Here is an 11,887-nt window from a genome sequence, read left to right on the forward strand (position 1 = left end):
TCAGTGGCATATACAAAGACACGGGTTTCTGGAAGTGGCCTACAGGGACTGCCGGACTGCTGATGCTATGAGTAGTCAGCTTCATTTTCACTTAAGTGTTTCACTGATTAGAAGAATACAAAAGTACTTTATGAATCTACCAAAATTATTTGTTTTCATTCTCACAAGTAGATGAGATTGTGTACCTGCAATTAGGGGAGTCATATAAGAAACAGAGTTAAGTGATTTTAGTTAGTTGGTATTGTAGCTAAGGTCCTTGCTGGATACCTAGTTCAGGCTCGAGCAGTTAATCGCCCTGGTTATGCTACACCGGAGCTGGATGAAGCCCTGGGTACTAAAGAGTCGCTTAGTTGGATCAAGAATCAGTCTTGGCCAAAGGTGGAACTGGAGTCCGACTGCCTGGATGATGTTCAGGCAATAAGAACTTAAGAAGTTTGGGATGATTATTGAGGATTGTCGCAGACTTCTCAACTCTTTAAACAATGTTTCCTTCTTTTTCATTAAACGATCTACTAATATGGCCGCTCATGGTATTGCCAGAGCGTCATGTTCTTATCTAGATCGAGTATTCAATAAGAGTAATGTTCCTATTCAGTTAAACTGCATACGCTAAACTGCATTTTCTGTAAAAATCCACAGTTCTCAGAAAATCGCAGTAAACCAACACTGCAATGCATATCAAGCACAGCAAACACTTCTGCAGCGCATACAGTTAAGCTATGCAAACAGTTTTAGCTTTTCTTTTCTTGAATCCAAAAACAAGCAAGGCTGGAAAAGTCTGTTATTGTTTTACTTGTACATTATTAGCCACTTGCTGCAATCTAGTCGGTTCCATTTTGTCGATAAAATTAAATAATACCAGCGAAATGACCTAATCGATCAAACAAATTTTAATAAAAAGTCAGATCCAGAGTACTATCTTCTGTCTAAAGATTGATTGCATGCAAATTTGCAAAGAATAAAATACACCACAATACTGCTCCTTTGATTCCTTTCTTTTCATACAGCCAATAGACCAGACAACTGCATAGTACAAGAGTGAAGGCAAGAATATCTATTTGTTTTCTTTAGCTTTTTCCTACTTTAAAAAAACCTGTCATAATCTCTCTTTTTCGGATCCACAACAATCAACTGTTGGCAAACTATCTGTCCGCGGAAAATTTCAGCGAACAGGTGGAAAACTTAAAACTGACAGATTAAGCGCGGATAGAGTGACGTGCCCCCTGCATTCCAACAACCGATGTCAGGGACTATGTTACTCGGACTCGGCTAGAAGTGTCCGACATGGATACGTGTCCAAGTATCGGTTGCGGCAATATTTTTAAAAATATGCATCTTTTTAACCTAAAATAAGTGTCCGAGTCCGAGTGTCCACGTCTGAGTGTCGAGTATCTACGTCCGAGTGTCGAGTGTCTGACACGGGCACGTTGAGGTACGGGCACGTTGAGGTAAAATGAAAAATCCGAGTAACATAGGTCAGGGACTAAGACCGGAAAAAAATTATTGATTTCAGGAATCTAAATACATCTGCACATTCTGAATTCTATAATCAAATCAAACAAAATTATTGAGATTCGCTAATCGCTACGACCCGTAAAACATTAATGAAATTGTGGCAATTATAGTTGAATCATGTTGTTTAGTTTCTGCAGATTCAGCACAACGTGCGTTCAATTGTTTAGAGATATTTTTAACACAAATTTACAGCCAGAGAAGCATTAGTTGTATGTAGACCCCCAGAACAGATGCACATTAAAAAAGAATGGCACCGACACACATATCTGTCTCAGATCTCGTCTCCCTGCCCACGTTCTAAAGCTACCTCATTTCGTGTTCTTGTTGCTAATCGAAAGTTATATGGTTTGTTTGATGGCGCTGGCGCGCTGAAATTAGGTTCTATCGGTTCTTATTAGACCTGTCAGTGTTGATTAGCGATATTTTGAATCTCAGTGCAGTTTTGTTTTCTCGGATCAGTAGGCTCACGAGACCATTAATCTCGTTTGAAATGTAATACGAGACCATTTATCAGAAAACGAAAACTGTATTACAGAGGAACAAAAATTATTCACAGCTCATAGTGAAACATAGATTATTATCACACAGTACTAATTCTGAGATAATTACAAAACCGGAAGATGGAAAAAGAAGCAAATAATTGAACAAGAAAACTTTGTAACAGGCCAAACAAAAAAAGAAAATCATTTCTATAACAAGATGTAATATGTTACCAATTCAAATAATCCCAAATTATTGATCACAAATCCAAGCTGAATCAAAGAAACATGACCGCCCCAAAAATAGACGACACCGCCATCATTCCAAGACTGCTAATCCTCACTGAACTATTTTCATCAGCAGCTGTATCATCAGCTGAATCATCTTCGGATCCATCAGGCCCTGGTGCTTCAGCTTCTTCGTCATCATCACTAGTCTCGCCCTTTTTGGCCTTAGTCTTTGGCTTTTTCTTGGAAGCCTTGGGAGCTGGTGCTGGCTCTGGCGCTAACTCCTCCTTAACCGCCTTAAACAATTCACGTGGCAACAAAACCTTGTTGATCTTGTAAACAGCTAGTGGCTCCTCATCTACTAAAGTCCCGGACACAGTAGCTGTCACGGCCTTAGTCTTTAATTTCACCAATTCACCATCATTTTGTACCGTAAAATCATATTTATTTTTCCCCTCAGTAGCAAGAGTATTCATTAGGCCATTGTTGGATCTCAACATTCCCATTGAATTATAGACTGGAACACCATGGTACAACAACAATGCCATCTTTCCAGCAGCCGTTAAGTTCTTGAATTTAGGCATGAATTCATCAAGAACATCGTCGCTAGGGCAAAAAACAGTCAGTCCACCTTCCACAGACTGAACAAAAGTATCCTCAGCTTTTTCAGAAACTAACAAGTCTGCAAAGGCCTTGCAGCCCTTCAGTCTCATCACATCAGTCACATTCAACGACGGAGCAGCAGTAGGCGCTTCAGCAGATGGCGACGACAAAATATGACTTATATGAATAACAGAAATATTATAAGGCTTCTCTTCAATACTTTTGACAAAATAAGAACCGAGTGTTCCTGAATTATCCTCAGGAGCAAACCCGACTCGGCCTCCTTTAACATCGGTAATATTTACGTACCCTGAAGTCCCATCAGCTTCTCCAGTAGCTTGAAACATAGTAGCAGTCAGTGTGGTGCCTCCACTGATCTGATGCAGTTTCTTGGCACCGAAGTAATCAGCAAAAACATGCAGAGCTAGTACATTTTTCATCGTATAAACCGATAAATGTTTCGATAGTAAATCAGCCATGCCTGCATTATCAACAGCGCATACTGTGATAGTTAAGCGTCTGTTGATGTCTGCAGCAAGGTGAGTTATAGTGAGGTAATGGTTAAAAGTGGAAAATTCGGGGTGTTTGGCTAAAATTCGTGTTATATTATGGCCCGAGGCCGCGGTAGCGAAGACGAGGGCGATGAGGAGGCCGAGGGAGATGGTCTGCCGGATCTGCATTATTCCGGCTAGGGGGAGAGAGTGGTGGTGGTTTTTTAGTTGGAGGATAAGATGAGAGTGGTAGTGTGAGGTGTGGGATAAGTTTATAAAGCTAGGGTGAGTGTAAAGAAGAGAAGTTTATGTTTATTTTTTAAAATTGTTAGGTTCATTGATTATTGGTAACGGGTAGAAAGTGTTGAAAAAGGGACAATGATTTTTGGGATGAGATTTTTTTATGTTGCGCTGTTTAGGGAAGTGTAATCAATAATTAAGGCAGGATTAACTAGAATACAATTGTAAGGATATATACATGATAGTCTTGGTCTATGTATTATAGCCTCGTTTGTTTGTTTCGATGTAACACAGCCATATAATTTTAAGTTACTTGAATTTGAAATAAGTAACTTTAAATTTCTTGGATTTGAAATAAGTAATGATTTTTGGCTTGTTATATTTTAGATGAAGTAAGGGAACTTCAAATTCTATGATTTCTATATTTACCACAAAGTATGAGAAATGAGTTATCAAAATTCACCGTGGTCACCAGGAGTTACATAACTATTCAATATAAAAATATTAAATACTTGCTAAAATTAATATTTTAATTTGTAGTTGTATTGTAATAAACCAAACGCAAGTACTTTAATTGTCTCGGAACTTGTAGTTATAACTCAATTACGGGGGAGTTTAGGTTTCCTATATATTTACACAACAATATTGCAGTACTCGCTGCGTCCCAATTTATCAGTCGTATTTGATTTTTATATTTACCACAAAACATGATAAATGAGTTATCAAAGTTCACCGTAGTCACCACGAGTTACATAACTATTCAATATAAAAACATTAAATAATTGCCAAAATTAACAATGTAATTTGTAGTTGTATTATAATAAACCAAACACAAGTACTCTAATTGTCTTGGAACTTGTAGTGGTAACTTAGTTACGGGGGTTTAGGTTCCCTATGTATTTACACAACAATATTGCGGCACTCACTGCGTCCCAATTTATCTGTCGTATTTGATTTTTTGTGATCAAATTAATCCAATTTTGAGAGAAATTTTCACAATTTATATAATTGAAAAAAATTATAAAATTTCTATCATAAGAAATTACATGTAATCTACTTTAATATATAATTATTAAGTTTTTTAAAATAATAAAAATCAAACACAACAAATAAATTGAGCCAAGTTCTAGTGATCTCTTAGCCTAAAGTTGTTGTACAAATAATATTAGATATATGATCCTAATTATGTAACTTAAATTATTCTGATAATTAATAAATTTTAAAATATAAAAGAAGTAATTTAAATATTTAAGGAAAGAAAAATTGAACAAGTCTTTATCATGTAAATTACAGAGTGTCGGTGTCCACTTTATATGGGAAAATACAGTAATATCATGTGGGAGATGACAATATAGTGGGACCAAAAATAAGTGTCGGTTGCCAATTTATCTGTCGGAATCCAGGCTGGACCGTTGCAAACGGGCCCCACAATCCACGTCAGCCACTAATCTCCACATATTTCCAATTCTCAACAACCTCATTATATGAACGTTTTGTAATACAACCACTTGTCTGCATACATTTTCTATACTATTTGCATTTTGTTTGGTCATTTTTTTGAAAATCGTCAATAAATCGTTGAAAATTTTATAATAAATTTTTAATAAAGTATTCGATTTTTAAAATATTACCCGATAATTATAAATTGAAAATTCAATTAAATAATTTCGATTTCCAAAATTTGTGAACATGATAAGATGTAATAATCAACAATAAAATAGTGAACTCTAAATTTGTTTCGATTTGGGGGTAAGTAATTAAGATCAGAAAAATTATATAAATTAAAGAGTACCTGAAGTCATGGACAAGAATGTAATGACAGCAGGTTCAGTTGAATACGTGTTTCGAATATTATGTTTTGCGGAGGTTTGGCGGCGCATCTTGTTGCCCGTTCACCTCGCACATTTATAATTTGATTATAATAATATTAAATTATTATTGTCCTTAGCGTACAGTACGGGAATAAAGAAAATATATATTATTTGTGTATAGAAAAAAATTTGTACATATGCAAACCACATAGGCTAAACAGTACTTTTATACACATTACACAAAAAAAATACAATTAACTAAGAATTTTTCTAGTGTGTGCTTATTGGCACATGCTAAGAAAGTATGATAAATGAGTTGTAAAAATTTGACTGGTGAAGAGCTCATTAATAACGATGGACCCACCTGAATGCACAAAAATCTTCACTAATCAAATTTTTACAACTAATCTATCACACTTAGTAATTCACTATTCTTAACAATCGGCCCCGGAGACTTTTTAGTTCATTTCATGCTCTTCTGTACTTCACTTCTGGCAATATCGGTCATACACTAGACAAACCGATTAACTAATTAAGATGTGCCGTGAAGTCTATTTTCGATGCTAACTTGTTTGAAATGGATTGAAAGTTCAGGGAAATTAATGAGGCTTACACATGGGCCACCATGTCCAAAGTTGAGCTGTGTTGAATTGGACAGATCCAAATTAAAATGAAGTGAAAAAGCCCGTCTCAGAAATCATTACGGCCCAAGTTGACGTGGTACAAACTGCTTGATTACGAGAGCGAAAAAAATCAAGGATGACAATAAAACTCCTAAATTGTTTCTTTAAGGATGATTTCAGATGAAAATGACAGTGGGATGAGTTATGTTGTTATAAGCTGAGTAGTGTTAAGTTGCTCAAAAAAATTTAAATTTTTTTGACAAATATTTTAATTTATAAACGCATATTAATGCACGAATGATTTTATATAACATTTATAAAAAATGCTATTCATTAACGTAGCATTTGCGGGACTAGTGCTGACCACTTGGGCGGGCTATGCGATCCCAGGTTTTCAAGATAAGATTTTTAACCGGCTCGATTATTTCTACGAATTGCATGGGCTTAAATTCCGGATTTTCTTACGAGCCGGTGCCGAGCCGGTGATTCAAACCCGCACATTTGACCGACACTCCTTGCAAGTTGCACCAACATGAAAAGGCTGCATGAGTTTCCGGTTGGCTGTTGAGATTTGTTTAACAAGAAACATGTAAACGTGCGAAATATTTAGAACTAAACCAAATTTGAAACTTACAACCAATTACTCATCATTAGTTGCAATTTTCAAACTATACGGATCCTTCCTTTTTTCCTTTTTCCCATATTTTATAATGCTTTAATTAACTGATTTTTTTAAAAAAAAAAATCTTTTTTCACTATACCATTTGGAATAAGTTTATTTTTAATCTAAACTTTAGCAACACTCAATTCAATCTTTTTTTCAAAGGCACACTTAGTTAGTTAAGGGATGACTCAGTTGATTAAATAGGGGATAACTATCTTATTGGTCACAAATTCGAATCCCACGGGAGAAGAATGCAATTTATGATTATGCCTCATGGGTCAGAGCCTGTCGATTAAATGCGGTTTAACTTGGTTCACGTGAATTGCAGGCTATAGCGAGAACCCGTAGGATTTACCCAGTACGCACCCGAAAGGACGCACCCGAAAGATAGCGGCTGCGGATTATCTACGATAATAATAAAAAAAAACTATCCTTGGAAAAGTAATTTAATTTAGCAATAATTACAAATTAACAAAACATATAAATACAAAAAAAATTGAGAAAAATAATTAAAAAAGACCTATCCACTGACTTGACTTAACTATTAATAACAACAATAACATAATTTAAAAAAGTGGGCCCACCTACCTTTGCCTCCCACTAGCTCCACTCCCCATCCCACCTCCCATTCCCATTTGATGATACCCTCCTCCACCGTACACGTGTCCTTGATTCTCCCCAATTTTATTATTATTATTATTATTATTACTATTATTCATATTAATACTCCCACCGCCACTACTATTATAATTCTGTTGATAAATGTGGACCCCACCCATCACCGGACTTTGCAACACACCTCCACCGCCGCTACCAGAATCATTCCCGCCGGCGAGATTAGTTTTCTCACCTTCCATCTCTCTATACTTGGCGAGATAAACCTTCAACGGCTCTACGTACTCTTCGAACCCTAACGTCGTCATCGCCCAGAGCAAATCGTCGCCGTTGATCGTCTTCCGCTTCTCCCTCTGACACTTATCGGAAGCTTCGCCGGTGACGAAGCTGATGAACTCGGAAACACACTCCTGTACGGTCTCTTTTGCGTCTTTCGATATTTTCGCGTTGGCTGGTAACGCTTTCTTCATTATCCTGCTCACATTTGCGATCGGTAGGAACCGGTCTTGCTCCCGCGCCGACATCATCTCGCCTCCGTTGTGCCCGCCCGACTCGTTATCGGAATCCGCCATGATAATACTAACAGTTATTTTCCGGATTATTTGGCGGGAAAATGTCGTTGATTCCCGAAATTAACCGAATTTGCTCTCAATTTGGCGGGAAAATGTCGTGATTAAGCAGGAATTAACCGAATTTGCTCTCAATTTGGCGGGAAAATGTCGTGATTAGGCCGGAAATTACCGAACTTGTTCTCGATTTGGCGGGAAAATGTCGTGATTAACCCCGAATTAATCGAATTTGCTCTCAATTTGGCGGGAAAATGTGGTGATTAACCCGGAATTAACCGAATTCGTTCTCAATTTCGCGGGAAAATGTGGGAATTAGGGTTTTGATGAATTTGGGGATTTTTTTGAGAAGATGTGTGTGATTGTGTGTGATTTTGGTCTGGGGAGTGGTGATTTTATTTGGGTATGATGAGTAATGTTATCTTGTGGATGGACACGTGGAGGGGTCGATAGCCGTTTGTTTTGAGATAGGAGTGGGTGACGTGGAGGCATGTTGACGGTTGGATGGGCGAGGGGATGAATGGTTGGATTAGAGTGGCTTGGTTTAGTAAGTTTAGTTCAAGTCAATATAAGTGGAAGTGTTACAAGTCAAAACTGATATCTTAAATTTATTAAATTAAATTTTAAGTTGCTGTAGTAACGCACTCTGGATGATGCTTACCGGCTAGGCGGCTTTGCAATGGGGCGGTTGTGCAGTTGTAACGTTGCTTTGATAAGGACTGATTTCGATTTTCGGAAATTGGAGGTGAACCGATTTGATTTAACTTAGTATTATTTGAGGTATAACATGTTGTAAGCGGGAATTCCTTTATTTGAATTTTGTAGAAATAGTTGAGTATGATTAATTTTCGAGTTTTTGAATGTAAATTTAGTAAAAGGGGAGGGTCCCCGCAATGGTTTATCAGGAAACCTTTATACAATAAACGTTTTTTTGTCCGTTGGATCAACTATCCAATGGCCGTGATTAAAAAAAATTATATATAAGGACCACGATTTTTGTCAGTAGTCCGGAGAGAAGGATCACGGACATTGTCCGCGGTTGCGGTTGGAATCTTAAATTAATTTTTATTTACTAAATGAAAATGTATCCCCTTCTTTGACATCAAGTCTCAACCGCAGACAATGTCTACGATTCCGTGATAAGAAGGTAAAAAGGTAATTTATCCGGAACGCAGACAATGTTCGCTGCCCCTGTAACTATTTTTTTTAATTACAACCATTGGATGGTTCATTCAACTGCCTAAAAACTATTTGTTAGATAACTCGTCTGTGCCAAACGGTTATCACAGACCGAATCCCTTTACTAGATGTAAAAAGATTTTTATCTGTCAAGATTATTAATCTATCGAAATCGAAATCAGTTTGTATATCAGTATATTCGATGGCATATTTTACTAAGTGCTAAATGGTGATAGCCTTTAGCAATTTGTTAATTACATTACATAAGTGGCATATTAGTGAGTGTTTTAATATTTAACCTCTCAAGTGCCCTCAACAAAGTGAAGATGGCCAAGCAATGCTACTTTCAATGGGTATCCAATGTGTAAAAGATAAATGCACAAAAGTGTACAGTTTACAGCACTAGCAGCATTGCTGATAGCGTGTCCCGGGGCGGAAAGAAGAGAGACTAATCTAGACCGAAGTCTCAGTTAAACGTAATGTTTTAGTAAGATTTCTTTTTATAAAATCATGATTTTTTGTTAAAAATTAGTAGCAATTCAATTTAAGCCCAAATAAATCTAACAAAACTAATGATAATTCATCTTAGTTCCTGTTATTTTATGATCCCGGTTACGTAGAGTAACACAAAAAAATCAACTGATAATTTATCTTAGTTCCTGTTATTTTATGATCCTTCTTCCGTAGAGTAACACAAAAGAATCAATCTCGTAAAAATTATGTATGAACAACAATAGTAATATTAAATATCACTTGGCTAGTCGAACACAAAAATTTAAAGAAGAAAATACATTCAACTATTGCCAAAACCCTCCTCAAGCTCTCCATTACGAGAGCAAAAACAAAATTTGAACTCTCGACCTCTTGTTACCGAGAGAAGGGCGATCAATGCTGAATTACGCTTTGATTCCAAACCTCGGATACATAATTGATCCCATGGATATATCAATTTCGATCAAGTTCTCTTCATTGAATTCTGCTAAGAGCTCCATAAGGCCATGCTGCTTGAACATTGCTTCTGTTGACAAAGTTGGTAACTTGAATTTAGGACTACTTACATACTGGCCAGTTGGGAGAGCTATTTCAATCAAACTCTCCTCATCAGATATTGAACCATCTGTGAATTCTTGGCCCCTGGAATAGTTATCAGAGTCTTCAGTATCAAAGTTATCGCTTTCCGAATACAAATCTGATGATCTCAGGATCTCATGCACTTCATTTTCTTGTTCTTGGCATTCTTGCTCTTCTTGCAGTGACTTGATACACATTGTAGATTCTTGAACCACCTCAGAGTGAATGTTTTTCTGATTAGTCCCAACTAAAACCTCATGATTTTGCACTGTTTTGTCCACAACAAATCTACTTTTCTTTGATAAAGTAAAGAGAATACTAGTAGACAAAATCAGAAGAAGTGATGAACAAAAGAGAAACAACAGTATGTAAAAGAAAAAGCTGGCAAAAGTTGCAAGAACAGCAACAGCACCAATCCAAGGTGCTGAATGTTTTATTAAAGAACACATATGAGAAGTCTTCATCTTGGATACACAACAGAAGATGAAAAATGAGTTGATGTTTTAATAAGCTAGCTTTTAGACAGATTGATTAATGTAATCAAACATTTTAACCTCTACTGTTTTTCTTGTTGAGTGCTGTAAACAAGAACAGAAAGGCCAAGCTGAGAATACAATGAACAGCAGACTTGGTATCTTTCAAGAATATATAAAAAGAGATGCAAGAAAGGACCAGATTGAATCTGAGCTGCAAAAATGAAATTTGAGCTAGCAATGAACTAGTAAATGAAGAAGAAAGTAGATAGGGTTGGTTTGTTTGTTGATGTAGTAGAATGCTATGCTGAGTTTGAAGATGCAAGTAGGGCTGTTCACGAACCGAGTCGAGCCGAGTTTTGACCGAATCGAGCTGAGCTTTAATATGCAGGGATTATTTTTTCATTTCTACAGACTCACACATCCCAATTACTAAAAAATAGGGTCATGAATTAGAAGAACCAATCAGGTTGTTTTACCCTGCAACTGATTCTCTAAAAAACTCCAAAAACTCACTGGTTTGCCCTGTACATGTTTACAGGGTCAAAACATGGAAACTGGTGAAGCCATGTGCAGATCTCTGAGCTCAACACATGGCACTTTCCCTCCAATTTACATACACAAATATTTTGGACAATTCCAAACAATAGTAAATAGAGAAAATACTACTGTGTAGCTACCACTAGTAATAAACTAGCACAAGCTAGATAGTACTGGTTCCACTATATTATTCAAGTGTGCACACTCCTGCATTTGTTTGTTTGCAATTCCAAGAAAACAATTTATCACATTCATACCTGAAAAGCTCCATCAAAGATTCAAAGATTTGTAAGCTATCAGCCTGGTCTGTTAAGTTAAAATCTTGAATCTTTTTGTAAAGACAAGTTGATTTTTGTATTGGGCATCAACCTGGTCTGTTAAGTTATAATCTTGAATCTTTTTGTAAAGCCAAGCTGATTTTTGTATTGAATATCTCTATCACACCACAAAGAAATAAGCTTTATAATCTCTCTCTCTCTCTCTCTCTCTCTCTCTCTCTCTCTCTCTCTCTCCCTCCCTCTCTCTTCCCTCTCTCTCTGAGCTAAAACTTTTAAGGCTACTTTAAACAATGAACAAGACTCGAGATTTTGAAGACTGTAACTGATGATAACTCTGGAGAAGGCAACCAGAGCTCCTATGGTCAAAATTGCAGACAAATTATTAAAATCATGACAACAGAACTTTCAGAGTCACTAATTATATTATTGTCAGGGCTTTTATTTCACTGGGACAGGATATAAAATGTAGTACATATTATATATTCATGTAATGATGGAGTATCATATATAT

General features: G+C 36.6%; 2 protein-coding genes across 2 annotated transcripts; both read right to left on the reverse strand.

Moving 5' to 3' along the window:
* Nucleotides 1-2,075: 2,075 nt before the first annotated feature.
* Nucleotides 2,076-3,601, reverse strand: LOC141706613 (fasciclin-like arabinogalactan protein 2). The gene has a single exon (XM_074509385.1). It carries the CDS (start codon nt 3,503-3,505, stop codon nt 2,273-2,275), a length of 1,233 nt encoding a protein of 410 aa, XP_074365486.1. The 5' UTR covers nt 3,506-3,601; the 3' UTR covers nt 2,076-2,272.
* Nucleotides 3,602-7,087: 3,486 nt separating this feature from the next.
* Nucleotides 7,088-8,211, reverse strand: LOC141706614 (nuclear transcription factor Y subunit B-3-like). Its single transcript, XM_074509386.1, has one exon. The coding sequence runs from the start codon at nt 7,839-7,841 to the stop codon at nt 7,239-7,241; it is 603 nt and encodes a 200-aa protein (XP_074365487.1). The 5' UTR covers nt 7,842-8,211; the 3' UTR covers nt 7,088-7,238.
* Nucleotides 8,212-11,887: the final 3,676 nt, after the last annotated feature.

The sequence above is a fragment of the Apium graveolens genome, chromosome 2 (genome assembly GCF_009905375.1).
Source record: "Apium graveolens cultivar Ventura chromosome 2, ASM990537v1, whole genome shotgun sequence".
Taxonomy (NCBI): domain Eukaryota; kingdom Viridiplantae; phylum Streptophyta; class Magnoliopsida; order Apiales; family Apiaceae; genus Apium; species Apium graveolens.

What these genes read in the sequence shown, in the direction of transcription:
- LOC141706614 (XM_074509386.1), bottom strand. Translation starts at nt 7,841, where the DNA reads ATGGCGGATTCCGATAACGAGTCGGGCGGGCACAACGGAGGCGAGATG.
- LOC141706613 (XM_074509385.1), bottom strand. Translation starts at nt 3,505, where the DNA reads ATGCAGATCCGGCAGACCATCTCCCTCGGCCTCCTCATCGCCCTCGTC.